General features: G+C 47.1%; 1 protein-coding gene across 2 annotated transcripts in view; it reads right to left on the bottom strand.

The window, feature by feature from the left end:
• The window catches only part of PPRC1 (PPARG related coactivator 1), a 94,707-nt gene that overhangs the window by 65,217 nt on the left and 6,687 nt on the right, over positions 1 to 22,803 (bottom strand). For both annotated transcript variants that reach the window (XM_030202869.1, XM_030202870.1), the window contains exons 2-3: positions 11,596 to 11,745; positions 500 to 649 (exon numbers count right to left, since the gene is read on the bottom strand). In XM_030202869.1, the coding sequence (XP_030058729.1) occupies positions 500 to 649; positions 11,596 to 11,745 (300 nt within the window). The remainder of the gene's footprint in view (positions 1 to 499; positions 650 to 11,595; positions 11,746 to 22,803) is intronic.

The following is a 22,803-nucleotide window of genomic DNA, read 5'->3' as shown; positions in this document are numbered from 1 at the left end:
GTGCAGCTTACAAGAAGTAGGGCAAACCCTAGAGCGTACATAGAGGCTCATTTTCAAAGCATGTAGACTTACAAAGTTACACAGGTTACTATGTAACTTTGTAAGTCTGTGTGCTCTGAAAATGAGCACCATAGTATATGATAAAAACTTGGTTATTCCAGAAGCTTATAACAGCTTTCACAAGATCGTACAGTTAGAAAATAGCCAAAGATCATACGTTATGAGACTGTGTCCCGTTTTCTCCCTTCAGGTAATATTACCCCTCCCCCCCCTCCCCCCACCCCTTTTCCACAAGTTTCTCATATCGCCCTGTGTCTCTCTTCCTTTTTCCTTTTATTCTTTTAATCATGTAAACCACACAGATTCACCAATTTAAGCAGTATATCAAATAAAATGAGCATAACAACACATGGAGAAGCTTATGTATGTTCTGATATACTCATTAACTATTGAGATCTTGGGTACAATAAAATATCATGGCATTTTATGCATCACTTACTACAGAATTATCACGATCCTTTGGCAATGTCAGCAATTCAGCATCTGTAATCGTATCAAAGGGGGACACATTCTCATCATCAGTACTGTCCAGAATTTCTGTCAGGGCAGTCAGCAATGATAATTCGTTATCTTCGAAGCAACCATTATGCTATACAATAAAGACAAAAAAAAAAAAAAAATACACAAACCTTTACTTTAGAAGTAATATCTTCATTGTCAGAGAAAAAACACAAATGAAATCTGACCTTTTCTAAGCTCTTAACCTTTGGGTTGAAATATAAGGATAATGCTGCAATGAAATCTTCATAGGGTGTAAATTGTAAAATATTTTCTAGCTAATTTAGTGCTTACGAAGGATGCTAAATTCATCCAGGTACAGGAGTTAAGGCCCTCGTGAGGATAAATATTCACTGTACCTGCACTTTGAGTTTGAATTTAGAAAGCTAAGAACCGTAATCAAATCTAAAACCCAAATCAAGCTACAGAAAGTATGGGAACACTTTACCCACAATGCCCCAACACCGTTGAGCTGAATATGGAAGAGGAACTGTGGATAAACAGACTATGGAAGTGCCGGGAGCTTCGTGAAAGTTATTTCTGTTTCACCAGATCCCCCTGGCACTTACTGAAATATTTTGTGGCACTTATTCTTAGTGAAATATTTTTTCTGACACTTTGTTCATTATCTATACCCATTTTATAACGTATTGAAGAAAGTTTTTTTTTTTTATTTGTAAGAAGTCTTTTATTGAAGATTTGCAATAAACAATGTACAATAATCATCGCTCTACATTGGTGTGTTTACAATATAGTCTCAGCAAGGTGAAATCCAAGTAGGACAATGAACTGTCACAGCACAACAGTAAAATATAACTGTAGAAACTTCAACTTTGTGTTTTTATGTTTTAATAAGGAAAACATTCCCCTCCCCCTAACCCTCCTCTGAAGAATCGCCCCCTTCCAAAATTAAAACCTACCCGAACCCTCCCTCCCCCTGCTTCCCTTCCCTTCATGGCTGTCTCACTTTGCATCATTCAGACTTCTCCCTTGTGTCTGTTCTAAGCATTACCTACTGCAGTAGCAAAGAACTGCCATATGTCATGCCACTTGTGCAGTTGATGTCTCCTGACTGCCAAGAGTCTTTCCATCTCACACACATGTTTCAGTTTATTGTGCCATCTCTTAACCGACGGGACCCCGTGGTGTTTCCAGTGCTGAGCAATGGTTACTCGGGCAACACACACCGCCTGCCTCAACAGCTTATGCTGCGCTGCCGGCATGCCCTCTACTTTTGCAGCAAAAAGAAACACCGTCGAGGCCCACGGTATGGGCGTTTGCAACCAGCTCTGCAGCCTATTTTGAACCGCTTTCCAGAAAGCTCTCACTTTATGGCAGTTCCACCAGAGGTGCCCCATCGTCCCCCTCACACCACACCCCCTCCAGCAGAGACCTGATGTGTTTGGGTATATGCGCTGGAGGCGATCTGGAGTAAGGTACCATCTGTATAGCACCTTCACAGCATTTTCCTTTAGCGGGACATGGGTGGAAACCTTTGTCGCTTCACGTTCTATTCTCTCCCACCCCAGCACATCCAGTGTCACCCCCAACTCCCTCTCCCAACCCCTCCTATGACTTTCATACACAGGGTGCTGCATAGTAATGTATTTGTAAAGTGTACCTATCAGGCCTCTAGAAGTGGTTAACTTTTCACATATCTCCTCTAAGTAGCCTTTGGTCCCCTTGATTACCGTAGTAACGGCCTTGGTGTGAAGGAAGTGAGCTAATTGGTAGTATGCAAAATCATCTCTCAACACCCCAGGGTTTCGTGACTGCAGCTCTCCAAATTCAAGAAGAGTGTCCCCATCAAACAGCTGGTCCCATGTTCGTAGCCCTTCCCTGTACCACCTCATGACCGAGCCCTCCGTCGTCCCAGGCAGGAATAATGGGTTGTGTGCTATAGGGGCCAATCGAGTCAAGGTACATCTACCCCCCGGAAACAGCTTGTCCCAGTAATGAAGGGTAACCTCCACCGAGGGACAAACGCTCTCGGCAAGCTTGCGAAATGTCTTTGGTAACCACATAAGCGCTCCCAGCGGTGTCGTACCTGCAGAATGTTGTTCCAAGTGTACCCACTGTCTGTCTGGGTATCCCTGATACCACTCTAAAGCTACCTTTCCCTGGGCCGCCCGATAGTACCAGAAGACATTCGGGACCGCCAGTCCCCCGCGACGTCTCCCTTGATACAACAGGGCACGGGACAACCTAGGATGCTTTCCTGCCCAGACGAAACGCACCATTCTATCTTGCAATGAGGCTAGAAATCGCCTGGGCATCATTACAGGCAGCACCTGGAATAAGTATAAGATTCGTGGTAAGACGTTCATCTTAAGAATTGCTATACGACCGAACCAGGAGACCTCTAAATCTCCCCATCGTTCCATATCTGCTGCAAGGGCTCGAACCAGGCCTCTATAGTTAGCGGAGAATAAATCAGACAGGTTGGAAGTGAGGTTCACCCCCAAATATCGGATGTGTCTACCCGCCCACCGAAAGGCATGAGCATCTTTAAGTTCTGCAACTGTATCTTCCGGTAGGGAGATATTTAGGGCCTCGGATTTTGTCATATTGACTTTAAAGCCCGACACTACAGAATACTCCTCAATAAGCTGAGTAAGCCTAGGGAACGCGTCGCGGGGACGGGTAATATACAGCAAAACATCATCCGCAAAGAGTGCCATTTTATGCATTCTCCCTGCCACAGTAGGCCCTGCCATCAGCGGATCTTTCCGAACCTTAGAGGCAAATGGTTCCATGACAAGTGCAAACAAAAGAGGGGAGAGAGGGCAGCCCTGTCTTGTGCCCCTATGCAGGGAAAAAGAGTCTGAGTGACTGCCGTTGATCTTAATGCAAGCTCTAGGAGAGGAATAAAATGCTTGTATCCAGCCCCTAAACCGCGTGCCAAACCCCAAAGTCTCCAAGGTCCTATACATAAAAGGCCAGTGGACCCTGTCGAAGGCCTTTTCTGCATCTAGGCTTAAGAGGCATAATGGTCTCTGATTTCGCTTGGCCAGGTATATAAGATCTAACGTGCGTCTAATATTGTCCATCGCCTTTCGGTAGGAAACAAAGCCCACTTGGTCAGGGTGCACTAGGGTTGGCATCAACAGTGCAAGTCTATTAGCAAGGACCTTAGCCAGAATTTTGACGTCGGCATTTAGGACAGATATGGGCCTATAAGAGCCACAGTCAGTGGCATCTTTGCCGGGCTTTGGGATCACCGCTATCCAGGCCTCCAACATTGTCCGCGGCAGATTTCCCCCCACCCCCACCTGGTTGAACATATCAGCAAGCAGGGGGGCCAATTCAACAGCGAATGTCCGATAAAACTCGTTGGGAAAGCCGTCGAGTCCAGGAGACTTGTTTGAGGGCATGCCTCCAATCGCCTCCTGGACCTCTTTAGGCGTAACAGACTTCTCCAACAATTCCTGGTGTTGCTTAGCTAGGGGGATGAGATCACTATCTTGCAGGTAGTTGTCTATTTTTTCCCCAGGGGATTCAATCTCCTGCTCGTAGAGTTTCTGATAATATTCTCTGAAGCGCTCACGAATGAATGCCGAATGACGCAACAAACCACCCCTTCTGTCTTTCACCTGCTTGATCATTCTATCAACTTTCTGTCTTCGCAGTCGCATTGCCAATAGGCGCCCAGCTTTATTAGTTAATTCATACGATTGTACCCCTTGTCTCGCCCTTATTAACTCGAGTTGTTCCGAGTACATCAAATTCAATGCCATTCTCTCCCTACACAGGGCATCCCAGATTTGTGGCGTGGGACCAGCCTTGTGCTGTTGCTCCAGTGCCTTTATACGCCCTATGCATGTGTTTAAGCGAGATCTACGGGCCTTTGCGCGAGTACTAGCCAATTGCAAAAAATGTCCTCTGGACACCGCCTTTAAAGCGTCCCACACCACATGCATCGGTGGGCCAGAAGCTAAGTTGTGCTCGAGGTATTCTTTAAACACCTGTTTGTAGCCCTCCACCACCTGCTCTTCCTGCAACAGGCTCGTGTTCAGAGACCAGCGTCTATCTTTCACTTCAGTTTGAATATTTGGGAGAGTAACCCATATTGGGGCGTGATCAGATATCGTCACACTACCAATTCCAGCATTTGGGCCTAACTCCACTAGCGTGGTGTCTAAGAAGATGTAGTCAATACGGGAGTATGTTTCGTGCACTGGGGAATAATATGTATAGTCCCTTTCTGTATGGTGTGTCAGTCTCCAAAGATCTAAGAGCCCCAGGGAGTAGGCCAACGAGACCAGCGATCGCGCTTCTTTGTGCCCCTCCGTCCTGACAGCCCCAGAGCGATCTTGTCCTGGGTTCATAACAGCATTGAAATCACCCCCAAGTATAAGCGCCCCAATAGTGAAGGTCCCCAATAAGGCTTGTATTTTGTTAAAGAAATCCCCTTGTCCTGAATTTGGGGCATATATTGATGCCACCGTGAGGATTACTTGGTCTATCTTAAGTTGTAGAAATAAAAAACGCCCCCCAGGGTCTCTTTTAGTCTGTATCACCTGGGCCCCCAGTGAAGATTGCAGCAGTATCGCCACTCCTCCCCTCCTTGAGTCCGCCCCGGATGCGCAATAGACCCCTGAGTAACCAGGGCAGGAGAGAAATTTCTCGTGTTTGCGACGCAGGTGTGTTTCTTGCAATAAAACTATGTGTGGTTTTAACTGATGGAGTTCTCCATAGAGCTTCTGTCGTTTTTGGGGCATGTTAAGTCCCTTGACATTATAGGAGACTATCTTCAGCTCAGGACACATGTCTTAACGTGTAAAAAGGAGCTAAAGTATGCAGAGAGTAAAAGCAATGCACCTCCCCCTTGTGAGCAGCACAGGTTAGTATAGCAGTAATTATTACCTATGTCTTCCCTCCTCCCACAACCCTCCCTTGTCCCTCTATCCCCATCCCTCCCCCCACATCTCCCCCCTGTTACACCAGCCAGGAGTATAAAACCCCTAGGTGGGATCCGAGTAAGTGGGTCACAACACTCCCGACACCCCAGCCAGACATCCCCTCCCCCCGCCCAGTTGCTGTCCAGCATTCAACCGCTATTGTATGCCCTCCTGCCCATCCCCCTTCAACATAGCGTTAATTCCTGTAAAGTGTATCTATACCCTTCCAGTTTCAGCCAACCGCATCATATCATTCATGCAATCCGATCAGTCCTACAGTCCCGCAGGCCTCACCTCACAGCAAGAATTAGCTGGCCATACACCAGACTTGGTCGCCGATTAGAACAGTTCCTGGCAGACCAGTGGAAGTCTGGCATAGTGGCACATATCTTTGTCCAGTTACTCAGTCCAAATGTCTCTTGCCTCTCCTGGAATCTGTCCAGTCATCTCTTGTTGTTGCCTCGTCGCACTGGCCCCGATGCTCTTTGCCAGCCCTGAAGCTTGGCCATGGTGGATGATGCCAGCTCACCTGGTGGGGTAGCCGAGTTCACCAGCTCTGCTGCGTGTAGGGCCTCCCATGCTTCTTGTAAGGATCTCACACGGTATTTGCTGCCCTTCAGGGCAAAGTTCAGAGAAAACGGGAAGCCCCATCTGTATTGCACTTGATGTTTTGTTAGTATGTCTAGGGCTGGCTTCATTTGTCGTCGTTGCTGCAGGGTATATTGCGACAAATCTTGGTACACCAATACCTTTGCGCCTCCAAACTCCAGGTTCTGCGCCTTCCGCGCCTTAGTCGTGATCAATTCCTTGGTTTCGTATTTGTGGAAGCGGACAATAATATCTCGCTGTTGCTGTTCTTTGCGAACTCCAAGCGCTCTATGCGCTCTGTCCAGTTCCACGGTATTCTCTCCCGCTTCTGGGCCAAGTAAAGAGGCACAGATCGTCTGCACGATCTGGGTAACGTTCTCTGTTTCTCCTCCTTCTGGCACCCCTCGAAACCTAAGGTTGTTCCGCCTCCCCCGGTTTTCCAAATCATCTATCTTATATTCTAGGTCCAGTCGGTGTTTGTCCAGTTCAAGCAGCTTCTCATTATGCTTAAGCAGTGTCTCTGCCTGTTCCTCTAGCTTAAGTTCTGCATCTTCCACCCGCCCCCCCAACTCACGGAGGTCTGTGCTCAAGGAATCCATGCGTTCCAGAATTTCATCCTTCGACTGCTTTATTTCCGCCTGAATGTTCGCTAAGAACCTCCGCAGTTCAGTTGGGATACTTTTTTTGGAGGGCGGGTGTCGCTGCTCGGCCTGAGACTGGGCCGATTCGGAGTCGGAGCGCGAGGCTCGCTCTGGTGACTCGTGGCGCTTTTTCCCGCCATGTTTCGCTCAGACCGCTCGCTCTCTTTTTTGCGCGTAGCGGGAGTTTTGCTCATCGCCGGTTTTGTTGAAGGGAGAATTTAATAAGCTGGTTTCGCTAGGTTCTCACGCTCGCTGCCGTTTTTTATAGCTGTTTAAAGCTTAAATCAAGCGCGAGGAGACGGAGCTCTCAAGCTAGGCTGCCATCTCTCCCGGTGACGTCACTTCCTCCTCCGTATTGAAGAAAGTTTTAATAATACAGATATCTTTCAGACAGCTGGTCTGAGATCATCTAGAAAGCTAGGTATTCTAATGCCCATAATATAGGAAATAAAGTTCTGGATCTAGAGACCGCCATGGAAGAGGCTAACTTGGATTTAGCAGTGGACACAGAGGCACGGTTCACCAAGAACCACAACTGGGATAATAATGCAGGGCTATAATCTATTCAGGAAGGACAGGATAGGAAAAAAGGCAGGAAGGGAATATTAGGTTCTTACCATGATAATTTTCTTTCCTTTAGTCATAGCAGATGAAGCCATTATGTATTCTCATGGCTTCATCTGCTTGATGACAAGGAATAGTGGCATATTTTAAAGATAATATTAAGCAGCAAGAGAACTACAGGACTTATAGGCTAAGGAGGCAGCACTGTGGGTTAATCTGGAAAAAGAGAATGAAACATCTATTTACAATGGTATGATTTACAGGCCTCGTTCATCGGCAAAAGTTGCAGACAGATTTAATTGAAGACATTCATAATGCAGCTATGAAAGGGGAAATATTTTTTTATTTTTATTACATTTGTACCCCGCGCTTTCCCACTCATGGCAGGCTCAATGCAGCTTACATATTGTATACAGGTACTTATTTGTACCTGGGGCAATGGAGGGTTAAGTGACTTGTGACTTGCCCAGAGTCACAAGGAGCTGCCTGTGCCTGAAGTGGGAAATACAACCAATAGGTGACTTCAATATGCCAAATGTCGACTGGGACTGGGACTGGGACTGGAAAGTAGCAAAACAGTAAGCAAAACTGAAAAGAGCAAAAAGGCTTGATACCTTTAACATATCAAAGTAAGAGGAAAAAGTGGCCACTATGGTTCTCAAAAGTAGCTGAAAAAGGTAAGTAAAAAGAAGATAGCCTTCATAAACAAGAGATCACAGAAAGACAGGCAACGATATCAGGGGACGTAGAAAGAGAGCTCTGCGAGGTACAAAACAGATTATACGATCACCAATTAGATTATAAACTATATAACCTGTCAAAAATTTTATTAGTATTAAGCCCAACCGCCTTCTGGCCAGACACTTGCATAAACAAGTGCTAATACATAAGAATTAAGAGAAGAGGTGTGTACAGGGACCATCTGGTTCCCATCCCCACTCATACCCAGTTTGGATCCATCCCCAGCTTAAATGGATCTTCTGTTACTGTCCCTACTCCCATGCACACCTCTGATTAGGGGTGAGGGGAAGGAAACAAGTTCTATACAGTTCTAAGGATATCAGAGATCTGTTTCTGCAGGACTAGATGGCTTTACGGGAGTGTTTTATAAGAAAATCACAGTTACGCTGCTTTTTAAGACTTCATATTGGCTGCCAATTCAGAAACGTATTGAGTTTAAAATATCCCGTTTGTTAATCTCTTTTTGGGCAAAATTCGGAAGGCCTTACAGAATTACTTCAGATTCTCTCCAGAGTATATTCTGCTTGTTTTACTGTTTAAAAATTGGGTTCCTTTCTTTCAATAATATGCATTTTAAACCTGTTTACAAAGGTTCTTTTGCATTCCAAGGAGCACGAGTTTGGAATAGGATTGCCCTGGGATATAAAAAGATTACCTACATATTACCAAAACAGTTCTTTAAGACCCTCAGCCACAGAGGTTTTCACTACATCTGGTGTCATAAAACCCAAGAGTGAGCAAAGAGGTGCTATATCATCCTCGAGTAGAGCCCAACTGAACCCAGAATTTTTGGTTTCTGCTGAAAACGAATCTGCGACCTAACCAAAAACCCCTCCCCCACCCGACACCAGTAGGCCCTGGTGGTCTAGTGCCCATGCTGGTTCCAACCATAAAATGGCTGCCGGGATCGCCTGCAGCAATCTCACAAGGCACCTATTTCCATTGGAGCAGTGCACACAGCAGTAAGAAGTGGGGTTCATTCCTGTCCCCAAAGAGACCACCAGGGCTTCCTAAGATAGGTCCAGGGGAAGGGTGGGACCTGCAATCTGGGTCAAGACCCCACTGGGTTTCCATGACTGCCTGATGCTGTGGGCCACGACCCTAGTGGGCTCCTATTGCCGAGACACACAGAGCTGGGGCCAAGGACCCTTTTTCTGAGAGAAGGCCCTCCGCTAAAGCCTGCTTAAAAGCACAGCCATAAGTCATTCTTGGATGCTCCCCCCTCCCCCCTATGGTCACTCCTATCTCTGCAGGACCACTCTGTTGGTCCTGCTCTCAACTATGGCTGGACAGCTGACAAAATGACTGTGGTTCCTACCAAAAGCTTGAGAGCCACATTCGCCTCTAACATTCCTCTGCTAGGAGGAGAACCAGGGCCAAACTGAAAAAGCACAAGCCCCATTACAAAAAGATGCTGAGCTGCCCTCTCCTAGCCACGTATCACACTAAAGCACTCTTACCCCACACACCCAGGACCTATCAGGTGGGGAGGAGGTGATGGGGAGATTCGGCTCTGGCCACCATCTGCACCAGCTCTGCTGCTCCCTGCTGTTCTGCCTAAAGCAGTACTCACTTTCAGGCTGCTTGCTTTTTTTTTTCTTCCTTGCAACTGTTCACTTAACAGAAGTTAGAAATTGGGCTATTCAGTTTTATTCCCCCCACCCCCAACCTTTTTTTGGACGATTTTGTTTTTTGTTGGGTTGCAAGGCACAAAGGCTAGAATGAAAAGGAGAGGGGGAGAAGGCTGAACAGATTCTCAACCCCCACTGGCAGGGGCCCCCCATAGGGCCCGAGTCAGCACAGCACACAACCCCATGGACTGGCCTGCAGGCATCAGCTTAGGACAAGGAGAGCATGGCCAATCCTGGCTCTACCAGCATAAGGACCATGGTCCAAACCCTGGGAGCAACACTAGCCAAGGGACTCAACCAGAACGTGGTCTATGGACTGCACCTGGGAAGTCAAGCCTGTATCACACTGCTACACGAGTCCAACCTACACCATCTACTGAAGGTAGAAACTACTGGAGAATTCCAAACTGAACCAGCACTTATACCAGTGATGTCGATGTCTGTCTTCAGTTTTCTCTACCTCCATCTGCTGGTAAGTTTGGGCTGGTCTAGCAGGGACAATAAGGAAGGATTGTTTTTTAAACTGGTAGTAAACCATAGCAATATTTTACAAACCAGAAAGACAACCACTGAACACTTACCTCCCCGAAAAGGACTGTTCCATTGCATTTCCCAAACCAGAAACATATGCTAACATTCCTCTGCCAGCTATGCTCACTGCTAACTTAAATGCCAAAACCATGTGAAGAATTCATTCTCCATTTACCCTTAACTTAGAGAAAGGAAAAAGATAGCTTCAATGATACACTACCCAAACATTCTGGTGATTTGAATAGAAAACTAATTAAACGGGTGAGGTGGCAGCAACAGGCTGTGAGTGAGCACAGGGACTGTGTATGCACACGCTCTGAATACAGAGATTTCAGTGAAGAGCTTTCTGACAAATCCCAGGCGACAGGTTGTCATGGCGATTAGAAATTCTGGTATTTTCATTGCCCTTTTTTAAAGTTTTTTTTTTTTTCTTGCAGTCTTTGCTGCAATTGGAGCAAGAGTTTCTTTCTTCCTGCACTGCGTGGCAGTGTGAGCCTGCGCCACATGGTACTGGAATTCTCATGCTGGTCTCAAGGAACTCGAGACCCACGCGAGACTGCCTGGGTCATGTGGCGCAGGCTCACATAGAGCCATGTGGAACACACTACCAAAGACCTTGAAAACAACTCATGACCTATCAAACTTTCAGAAATCTCTAAAAACTTACTTATTCAAAAAGGCATGACCTGATGACCCAACTTAAATGCCTCGATCTCACAACACAATGAAACAGACTCGAACTGATCACAACTCAACCCTTCCTCCTTATTCCCTGATGTGTTTATCCTACACGAACCTCTACATTGTCACTCTGTATCTGCTATACCGGGACTGGCAATTGCCACCACGGTTATTATGTAAGCCACATTGAGCCTGCAAATAGGTGGGAAAATGTGGGATACAAATGCAATAAATAAATACAAATAAATAAATGTGGTGTAAGTAGACTGAATGCATACTTTGACTAGTTTAGTCAAGATTGTGAGGGATATATGGATTTTTTTTTTTTTTTTAAGGATCTCACAGCTGTGTTTAATTTGGTCTTTGTCAAGGGCAGGATTGAAATAAGTTACTCAGCCAGTTTGTCCTGCAATGAAACCAGCTGAAAGATATTAATATGACAGGCTCATATCATGAGAGCAAGGGATTCAGGTACTAAAATCAGTATACAATAACAGCCTAAGTTTTGAACATTTAGGGGTCCTTTTACCAAGGTGCACTAAATGATAAGACACCCATTATATTCCTATGGGCATCTTATTTAGCATATGCTAAATCCATTAGCACACTTCAGTAAAACTAACCTTTAGTTAAGTACACAAGTTAATTACACAAGCATAATTGTAAGGTGGTATCAGAGATTGTGGGTCTGTCAAAGAATTGGTTTTAACTCTCAAACCATCAGCTCTGCAGTATTCAATTCTTCAGATTGCACATTACCTCTCCCTGGCTACTGGGATCATCAATGATAGAAATGATTGAGGTGTCAACATAGCCTTGGAATGTTCCCAGGATTTCTCCTGTGTCCAGCGATGGCATGCTAAGGTCAGGAAGGCCAGCACAGATCTCATCTTCTGAAAAAGTGTGGCACTACAAACAGAGATTCAAAACAATAGTGATCTTATTACTGAGCTAGACAGAAACATGGCATCACAGTGGGTTTTACAAATATTGGGGAAACCAGGACTCCTGCTCTGAACAATAGCAATGGTTCTAAGTAACTAAGCAAATAGAGCAGTTGCTTGATAAAAGGACTTGTTTCCCACATTAAAATACATTTGGGTATTAAAGATTTATGGTAGTGTTCAGGACATCTCTCTACAACAAAGGTCCTCCCTTACAACACAAGCTATGAGAGTCTGAAAATGCATAACTACCTCTGTCCACATAAGAAAGACACTTTACCGTACTATTTGCTTTGGCAAGAATAAGCAGCATTTACAATGTTTGTCTTTGTAGCTTTTAATACTGATATTTAACACATGAATTGTTTTTACACCTGTTTAGGAAAGTTTAAAATTGTTTTAATAAAGCAGGAATACCCCAAGTAGAAATTAGATCTTACCTGATAATTTTCTTTCCATTAGGAATAGTCATGTCCATCAACCAGCAGATGGAGACAGAACACAGAGCTAAGCTATAGCCTATATACCCAGACCCCTAGCTCAGTCCCTCAGTAATTACTACACAAGCAGTAGAACCCCAGATATGGAGCCTATTGAACAGCCGTTGGACATTTGCAGAGCAGCAATGTAGGCTACGTTGCATGCCTTAACAAACACTATCGAATAGATGTGGGGCACAGGAGGAAGTTGCCTTCGGTGCTGTGGTTCTGAGAACAGCAGGACCAGAGTCCCACCCGGGTTAGGGATTGCTTTGTGATCTTGCATGTCCTATTTCAGGAGCCCACCATTGTTTCTGTGAGGCGGACGCATTGTGATTCAGGTATGCCATGAGGAATGGTTGCTGATCACCTCTGAAAGGTAGACCAGAAATGAAAAGTGAACAGAGGGCATGCTTTCAGCAGACATTCTTGTTTTTTGGCCAGTATCTAGACAGCCTATGGAGAATTAATCAATGGCCAAAAAACATGGCGCCAACATTGGGGCCCACAGCTATATCAACCGAACCTGTGCTTCTAGCCCATGAGCTGCCTCTTGTGGCTCTCCTTCACACCTCTCTTGATTACTAGGCGCAAACCAACGATGCAGCAAGGACCACGTCAGAGGGGAGGAAGCTAGCTTATCTGTCCCGAGTGCTCCCGAATCCACAGGACAGCAGTGCTCACCTCACTCCACACACCGGGCTGAGAGTACACTGTACCCCGACTCCTTCAAAAGGAGGCCCCAGCAGCTGTCTGCTTCTTGCACTACCTTTGCTTTTTTTTTTTTTTTTTTAAGCCAGCTCCCAGGGAAGGCAGGTGAAGACAGGCAGAACTCCTCAACCGGGGAAGCTGAGTGACAGGGACCTTGCACCACCAGGTATGACACCTGCACCCAATTGGGAACCAACCACCTCTGGAACCCAACCACCGACCAGACACAGGGGACAAGGCCTCAGGACAAGAGACAGAAAAAATTACATCTATCCACCTGCTGGAGATGGGAAAATGAGGTGCTTACCTTGGTGATTTTCTTTCCTTTAGTCATAGCAGATGAATCCATTACCTACCAGCAGGGGGAGATAGAGAGCACTGAAAAACCATAGTGCCTCTTGGCCAGCTAGCTCCATCTGCCTCAGTATTTGAAGCTTCCAAAGCAGTGTTACACCGCAAAGTAGAATAACATGAACTTTCCTCACAGCGAACGAACGCCCCAGAACAGAAGCAGTAATTCAAAGGAGGGACGAACTCCACCTCCTGTAACAGAACAGAAATCCTGGAGACTGTTTTCCAATTTCTCCCAATGAGGGAACATATCTACAGGAAAAACTGAACCCAAAACAGAACTCAAAACAGCATTAATCAAACAATCAATCAATCAATCAATCAATCAATCAGGGAGGGCTCATGGATTCATCTGCTATGACTAAAGGAAAGAAAATTACCAAGGTAAGAATCTAATTTTCCCTTCCTTGTCATCAAGCAGATGAATCCATTATGAATGGGATGTATCAAAGCAATCCCTAGATAGGGTGGGAACAGGCCACACCACACACCAGCACTTGTGCTCCAAAATGCACATCCCTCCCGGCAGCCACATCCAGCCTGTAATGTCGGGCAAATGAGAGCTTAGAAGCCCATGTCGCTGCACTGCATATCTCTTGAAGAGAGAGTGCTCCAGTTTCAGCCCAAGAAGAGGAAATCGCTTTTGTGGAATGTGCCTTAAAGGCTTCAGGCGGAGGCCGGCCAGACAGCAGATATGCTGAAAAAATAGCTTCTTTGAGCCAATGAGCCAGAGCAGCTTTAGACGCTGGAGACCCTCTGCGAGGACCTGACAACAACACAAAAAGGTGATCAAAGGTCCTGAAAGCATTTGACATGTGCAGATACTGCAACAGAGCCCTTCACACCTCTAGAAGGTGCAACTGCAGAAATGACAGGACAGCACCTGGAGCTCAGACATCCATCTCGCCGATATAATGGCCACCAAAAAGTCAGACTTTAGGGACACATCCTTCTCCGAAGCTCGAAGGGCGAACACTGAAGGGTCTTTATGACTAACCCCAGGTTCCAGGCCAGACACAAGAGCCCGCATGGGAGGACGGAGCCGAAGCACCCCTCTAAGAAACCGTGCCACCTCCGGAAAAGCAGTCAGGGAGAGGCCAGCCACCTTCCCCCAAAAACATGCTAAGGCTGCAACTTGAACACGCAGGGAATTATAGGCCAAGCTTTTTTGTAAACCATCCTGCAAAAAGTCAAGTATCGGCAAGACAGAAGCCCGCATGGGTGTAATCGCTTTAGCAGCACACCAAGCCTCAAATTGGCGCCAAATCCGAGCATAGGAAACGGAAGTGGAACGCTTGCGGGCCTGAAGGAGAGTGGAGATGACCTTGTTGGAATAGCCCTTGTCTCTCAATTGCAGCCTCTCAATAGCCATGCCGTAAGACCAAAGCAGCAGGCGTCCTCCATGGATGCCGGCCCCTGTGACAACAGGTTCGGTACCAGAGGCAAAGGAAGGGGAGCTTCCACCAGCATCTGCCGGAGGTCCGCATACCACAGCCTCCTGGGCCAATCCGAGGCAATGAGAACCACCTCTCCTTGATCTAGCCGAATCCGCAGGAGTATCCGCCCTATCAAGAGCCCAGGATGGAACACATACAGGAGGAGGCCCTGAGGCCAGGGTTGAGCCAAGGCATCCAACCCCGCCAAGCGAGGATCTCTCCATCTGCTGTATAGCACGGGACTTTGGCATTTGTGCTTGACACCATAAGATCGCTTCGGGCGTCCCCCATTTGGCACAGAACTGAAGGAACACTTCGTCTGCCACTTCCCACTCCACTGGGGCGATTTGATGCCTGCTTAGATAATCGGCTTGCACGTTGCTGTGACCTGCAATGAGAGCTGCTGACAGAAACTGCAGATGTAGCTCGGCCCAGTGGCAAATCTGCACAGCCTGCGCAGCCAGTGCCCTGCACTGAGTGCCACCTTGTCGATTTATGTAGGCCACTGGTGTCGTATTGTCCGACAGAACTCTGACAGCCAATCCTTCCAGGGTCAATTGAAAAGCCAGAAGCGCCAGGAAAATCGCTTTCAACTTCAAGCGATTGATGGACCACTCCGACTCCTCGGGTGTCCAAAGACCCTGGGCATGCCTTCCCCGGCAATGTGCACCCCAGCCCTTCAGGCTGGCATCTGTTACCACCAGGCACCAATCGGAAAACGCTTGCGGCATTCCTCGCCGCAGCATGCTGTCTGAGAGGCACCACTCCATACTGAGCCGGGCCGCAGGGACCCACGCGAGTCTGCACTGGTAATCCTGAGATATTGGAGACCATCGTTGAAGCAGGGAACACTGCAGAGGTCTCCGGTGCGCTCTCGCCCAGGGCACCACTTCCAAGGTGGCCGTCATCGACCCCAACAGCTGCACTATGTCCCAAGCTCACGGGCGAGGCATCCTCAGGAGTAGACGGACCTGGTTCTGAAGCTTGCACGCCTTTGCTCTGGTAGAAAGACAAACCCCGAGGCTGTGTCGAACCGGACCCCCAAATATTCTAGAGATTGAGGGGGGGGGGGGTCAGGTGACTTTTGGGTATATTGACGACCCAGCCCAGAGATTGAAGTACTGAGACCACTCTGGCTGTTACATGATGACTCTCTTCTGCAGAGTCCGCTCTGATGAGTCAGTCGTTGAGGTACGGGTGAACCTGGATACCCTCTCAACTGAGAAAGGCAGCTACTACCACCATTACCTTGGAAAAGGTTCGGCGAGGCCAAAAGGCAAGGCCCGAAACTGGAAATGTTTTCCCAACATCGCAAACCGGAGAAACCAGTGGTGCGGGGGCAAATAGGAATGTGCAAGTAAGCTTCCTTCAGGTCCAGAGACGTGAGAAACTCTCCTGGCTGTACTTCCGCAATGACGGAGCACAGGGTTTCCATGCAAAAATGCCGCACTCTTAGTGACTTGTTGACTTCCTTTAAGTCGAGTATGGGCCGAAAAGACCCTCCTTTTCACAGCACCACAAAGTAAATGGAGTAACAACCGTAGCCAATCTCGGCGGGAGGCACAGGGACCACGGCCCCGCGGTGCAACAAGCCTTGCAAGGACTCCTCTACCGCCACCCGTTTGACGGCAGAGCTGCATCGGGACTCCACAAACACGTCTCTCACCAGGGCATTGAATTCTAATCTGTAGCCATCTCTGATCAAGTTCAAAACCCACTGATCTGAGGTAATCTTGACCCATTCCTCGAGAAAGAGGGAAAGACGTCCTCCAACTGCAGGAATCGAGGAGTGGGCCTGCACACCATCATTGAGAGGGTCGCCCATTGAACTCCAGGCCTTGAGCCGGCCGCTGCGGAACGTTTGTCCGAGCGAAAGGAGTTCCTCTGCTGAAAGCAGGCACGTGAAGTAAACCCAGCAGAACGCTCCGGGCGGTACCTTCTAGCTTCACGGAAGCGAGGTCTGGAAGAGGAGGGAACCGCCTGACCCTTGGAAGAAGGCCGCAGCTGGGTAAGCGCTGGGGTTTAGTTTCCCCCAGGCCCTTGACAATTTTCTCCAACTCCTCACCAAATAGGAGAAGGCCCTGGAAGGGCAACTTCACCAACCTTTGCTTAGAGGCCATGTCAGCCGCCCAATGCTGTAGCCATAGAAGGCGGCGAGCGGCCACCGCCACAGCCATCTGTTTAGCCGAAGCTCTGACCAGATCATAGAGGGTGTCAGACAAAAATGACAAGGCCGACTCCATCCACGGTGCCACCTCCACAAGGGGCTCCGCTCCATCCCCGGGCTGTTCCACTGCCTGTTGCAACCAAGCGAGGCAGGCTCGAGCAGCATAACAACTGCACACAGATGCCCGTAAGGCTAGGCCTGAAATCTCAAAGGACCGTTTGATTGCTGATTCCAGACGTCGGTCCTGCATGTCCTTCAGGGCGACCCCTCCCTCTACTGGGAGGGTCTTCTTTTTCGTCACAGCCGTGACTAGGGCATCCACTTTAGGCACAGCCAAGCGTGCCAAGTGCTCCTCATTGAGAGTGTATAAGTGCCCCATTGCCCTGGCAACTTTCAAAGGCCCCTCAGGGTCAGCCCATTGAGCCGAAATAAGCTCTTGGATGGAGTCATGCAAAGGAAAGGCTCGAGCAGGCTTCTTAGTACTTGCCATACTCGGATTACCAGTGGAGGCTTCGCCCATCACAGGATCTTCAATAGAGAGAGCCTGTAAGACATCAGAAATAAGCGCTGGCAGCTCCTCGCGGTGGAAAATCCTAACCGCAGTGGGATCACCTGGATCCAGTGGCAATCCTACACCTTCCTCTGGTTCTTTGGACCACAAAGACCTGCCAGACCCCTCAGAATCCCCACAGCCCGACCACGCTGGAGAAAAGGGGGGTGCGCCACTCTCTGAAGGGGAATTTACCCTTCTGCGCTCATCTTGCGGCCAACTGTCTGGGGAAAAAACGCCTGACGGCAATCCAGGACCAGTCTCCACCGGAGGGGAACCAGGTAGCAATGCAGAGTCAGACATCTGCGGCAGAGCTCTTTTTAACATGAACGCTTTATGTAAAAGCCAACACAAACTCAGGGGAGAAAGGCTCACCCTAGACTCCCGGTTCCAATCCAGGGTAAGCAGCTCCTCTGGTAGCCTCCATCCGAGGCTCCCCTCCAGCCTTAGACCCCTCCGCTCCTGCGGTGGTAGAGCCACCATGTGGCGCATCCAAGATGGCGACCACTGTCAGCTCCACCGAGCAGGAAGAAACCTCGTTCGCCATGCTCAGGCCGGCCCTGATGTCTGAAGAGCACGATTTACAGAGCCCCGCTGCGGATCTGCGCTTGCCACAACGTGAACAGCGCTTAACAACCTCCGCAGCCATCGCCAAAAATGGCAGAAAATTTCAAAATGGCGGATTCGCGCCAAAAACGTCCCAATCGCGGGCCCTCCCCGGAAGAGCTACAAGACTCTCTTACCTCACCAGACCGAGTCACAGAGCTCCGGTCACACTGCACAGACAGAAGGAAGCCTCAGAATCGCAGCGCTAACAAGAGCGTTTTTTTTTTTTTTTACGCTGTGAGGAAAGCTACAGGCAACAGCTACAGAGGCACTCTGGAGGTCCAGGAGAGTGGGAAAGGCAGGGAAAGTACGAACCAATGTGCCTGCATCCGCATAGAAGAGTGTGGGAAAGGCAGGGACAGGGAAAACCTATATGCCTGCATCCACATAGGGGGAGGGGTAAGGCAGGGAAAGGGCTAACCTATGTGCCTTTAAAGTGAAGCTGCAATAGCCACAACACCCCTGCTACAACTGGCCCAGGAGCCACCCCAGGCATATTTTTGAAGGAGCTGAATAAGCTGCGTCCAACCCTGCTGGGGACATAGAGAATACTGAGAGGCAGATGGAGCTAGCTGGCCAAGAGGCACTATGGTTTTTCAGTGCTATCTCCCCCTGCTGGTAGGTGGACATAACCCATTCGTAATGGATTCATCTGCTTGATGAGAAGGAAAAAAGGTTTGGCTACTTTCCTAAAAGAAAAATCCATAAGTCATTATTAAGACGGATTTGGGAAAATCAACTGCTTATTTCTAGCCAACATAAAATGTTTTACTGTTTTGGGATCTTGCCAGGTACTTGTGATCGGGATTGGCCACTGTTGGAAGCAGGATACTTGGCTTGATGGACCTTTGGTCTGTTCCAGTATAGCAACTCTTATGTTTTTAAGTAAGGTTCATAGACTGATCCACAAGAGTACCCCTTTGGCCGAGGACTTGAACACAGTGTCTGCAGGCTATAGAGACTGCACTTGGAGTCAGACCAGACCACCAAATGAAAGCATCATGCTTCACCACCACTCCTTATATTGGTGATGTCATCAAAACGTCAACGTTCTCAGACTCCATCTGATGGGCTGCTCTGACAAGATAAAGAGAAATTTCTTCAGTGCATCCATGCAAGCAACCGCTTGAGAAAAATCTTGCAATTCTGCAATAAGAGGTGAACTCACAACCTTTTCTGGGAGACCTAAAACAGTACCAGAAAGATAAGATGAAGCTCCTAAACCTGTAGCTGACCAAACTTGCCTAATACCATTACCCCTAAAGCCTATACTGATGATGGAGTATCATTGGACCACTCAGTGAGAAGACTGAGCATTGCCATGAAGGAGCACAGGAACCCGAGCAGTACTGCTTATAGCCTCTGAAATGGCCTTGACCAGAACAGGCATGGGGGCAGGTGGGGGAGGAAGAAGAGGCTTTGCTTAAGTATCCCTAAGCAGGCTTCAATTTTGGTCCTTAAAATTCCAGGAGCTCTTCAACAAAGTTACCTTAGAAAAAATTGGAACTACACAAGACAGACACTGCAGCGATCACCACTCTATGAGAAGTCTCCCAAGATACATAACTATCACTGTAGCTCCGTCCTGAACTACCCCAGACCAGACCAAACCATACAGAGGATCTGACTGAAGGAGCTCCTAGCATCGCCTACCTCAAATCATGCAAGATTCAACTATCTGCTATCAAGCCCCCAAATACTGAAGTCACCAGGAACCCAGTGCTAAACCCACTGTTGTGGGAACTCTGGCTTCAAATGAATTAGTGCCCAAGGAAGAACAGCAATCAGTTGGTTCCATTTTCGGTTTCTGCCAAAACCGAGTGGCCAATGTCAGTTGTAAATTCAGTTTTGGCAGTAACCAAAGACCCTAGGTTCGGTCAGGCTGTATCCTGTTTCAAGTACTCTGGCCCATTACCTTTAAGGGCCTTGATAAATCAGACAGTTCTCAATTGAACTCCATATTGTACTGGTTAGCCAATTAAAGTTTTGCAGAAATAGTGAGATATAATGTCACTTACAACCTTCTATCAATCAAGCTACATACAGCATTCTGAATCAACTGGAGCTAGTACAATCCTTTGTAGTCAGACCAGAATGCATTACATTAATCTAACCTTGATGTTATGGTTTGAACCACTGGGACAAAACTTGTCTTCTCAATGTATAGAGAGAAGCAGCACAGCTGTTGCAGATGGAGGCAGCTCCTGAAGGTTGCTTGATTTGGGGGATCAGTTTAAGTGTCGAGTCTAGATATACCTCTGATTTAAGGGGAGTTTGTAGCTCCCAAAAGGGATTTTGATATCAGGTATGTGTTACGGAACAAAAGGAGCTCAGTTTTGCTTAGGCTCTGGCAAAGTTTGTTTTTTAGCCCATTCTTTAATTGCTGTTAAACAGATAGCCAGTATATTAAGGGATACAGGTAAGTTTGGATCAAGGGGTATGAGTAGTTCTATAGGACTCTCATCTATACAGACACAGAACTGAGCATCCATTGACAACCAGCTTGGCTGGTGGCTTAAGACCACAATATCGACCCTCATGGTACAATGCAGATCAGCAACCCACAGTGACAATAAGATACAGCTGAACAGTATGGATTGTTACCTAGCTGATAGGATCTGAACCAGGCAAGTTCTATGCCACTGATGGCTGTTTCTGCCAGTCGTGCTAGCATGATATTGTGGTCCACAGTATCAAAAGCTGCTGAGAAACCCAGCAGTACTGAATTGAATCCCATGTATCAGTTTCTGAAGATCGTCTAGTAGGAACATGAAGACCATCTCCCCTCCATAACCAAGCCTGAATCCAGATTGACACAGATCTAATCAGTTTCTTTCTTCAAACCAGTTGTTGAACAGACCATTCAGTAAGTTTTGCTACAAATGGGATGTTCGATACTGGCTGTTAACACTCAAGTGTGTCCTGGTCAAGGTTATTCTTTGGCAGAGGACATGCCACTGCCCTTTCTGATGCTGTTGGTAGTTGCCCATTAGAGAAGAGTTCATGTTTTATAACCTCTTTAATAGTTAGAGGTCGAGGGAGCAGGCAGTTGGTCAAAAGCCTCTCAGGATTTTGTCAAGGCCCTCATGTCAGTAGGTTAAAAGACATATGTTTATGTAAGGAGCGGGCATGTTTGGGTGCTCTTGGTTAACTGACAAGAAACTGGAAAAGACTGCCTGTAAATCCTGGTGGAGACTTAATTTTGCTGGCAAAGCATGCAGCAAAATTATTGCAGCTCAGCTTTGAATAGAGAGGCTGGTAATGTTGTAGGAACTGCAGTAGGCCGTTTACTATGCTGAAAAACTGCTTGGTTTAACAGGCAACCTATTCAATGCAATGAGAGAATGGTGGACACCTACACTGATATTCTTACCCGAGAGACAAATTATGGTATCAACAGTTTGGTTCCCTCCTCAGAGCATGAGGTCACATATAAAATGAATGCGAGATGGAGACTTAAAATATTGCATGGAAAACGACAAAGGCTAATGGTAAATTGAGTTCACTCTGAGGAAAGGCACATTACCGGTGTGTACAACAAGGCTCAGCTCTTGGGCTGATTCTTTTTAACATTTTTGTAAGCAATATTGCCAAAAGGCTATTTGGTAAGGTTTGCCTCGTTGTGGATGATACAAAAATCTGCAATAGGGTAAATGATGGTGTGGGTAACATAAGGAGGGACCTAGCAAAGCTTGAAGAATGGTCCAGGGTTTGACAGCTAAGATGTAATGCTAAAAAATGCAATGTCATGCATTTGGGCTGAAAAAACCTAAGGTGAAAGAGGAGCAGGATTTGGGTGTGATCTTATCTGGTAATCTTAAGGTGGCTAAAAAGGTAGAAAAGGTGATGACAAGAGCTAGAAGTATGCTTGGGTGCACAGGGAGAGGAATGGTCAACAGGAAAAAGGAGGTGACTGCCTCAACTCTGGCGAGACCTCACTTCGAGTACTGTGTACAATTCTGGAGACTGCAGCTTCAAAAAGAGATAAACAGGATGGAGTCGGTCCAGAGGACTGCTACTAAAACGGTCAGTGGTCTTCGTCATAAAGCTTACGGGGACAGATTGAAAGATCTCAATATGGAAGAAAGGCGGCAAAGGGGAGATGCGATAGAGATGTTTCAATACCACTGTGGCACAAATGTAGAAGAGCCGAGTCTCTTTCAAAAGATTCTTAAATAACTACAAGAAAAGAAGCCTACTCTCAAATGCAAAGACATGATGAAAAACAATACAAACACTACAAAAACACACACGCATGATAGGGGACAGTTGCAATGTATAAAAAGTGGATATTTAAGTAAATAAATAAAAAGGACACTGATTTACTACAATTTCTTTGTGTGGTTTTTTCTTTTTACTCCATTCTGTTCTAGGGAGAAAACAGCTTACCTTGGTCAAACATTGCCATGGTTGGAGGAAAACGAGCAGCAAACCCTGCAAGTCTGCTTGGTGCTGACAAACCTCCCTGTTTACTAAGACAAGCCAGTGGCTGCTGCGCAGCAATGCTGACAAAGCCCGTTCAAAGCAAACGGACTGTGTTGGCATTAGACCGCCACTAGTGCAGCTTAGTAAACAGGGGGGGGAGCCCTCTCTAAAACTGGAAGTTCAATTTCAAACAAACATGTAATTCTGCAGTCTTTTCATTGTCCCAACTGAAAAAGCCAAGTGTGGCTGAATATTTTAAGGTGTACTGCCACAATTTTGGAAACAAACCAAATACGGG

The sequence above is a fragment of the Microcaecilia unicolor genome, chromosome 5, assembly GCF_901765095.1.
Source record: "Microcaecilia unicolor chromosome 5, aMicUni1.1, whole genome shotgun sequence".
NCBI lineage: Eukaryota > Metazoa > Chordata > Amphibia > Gymnophiona > Siphonopidae > Microcaecilia > Microcaecilia unicolor.
The sequence above is the reverse complement of the archived record's forward strand: the minus strand, read 5'-3'. Positions and strand labels throughout refer to the sequence as shown.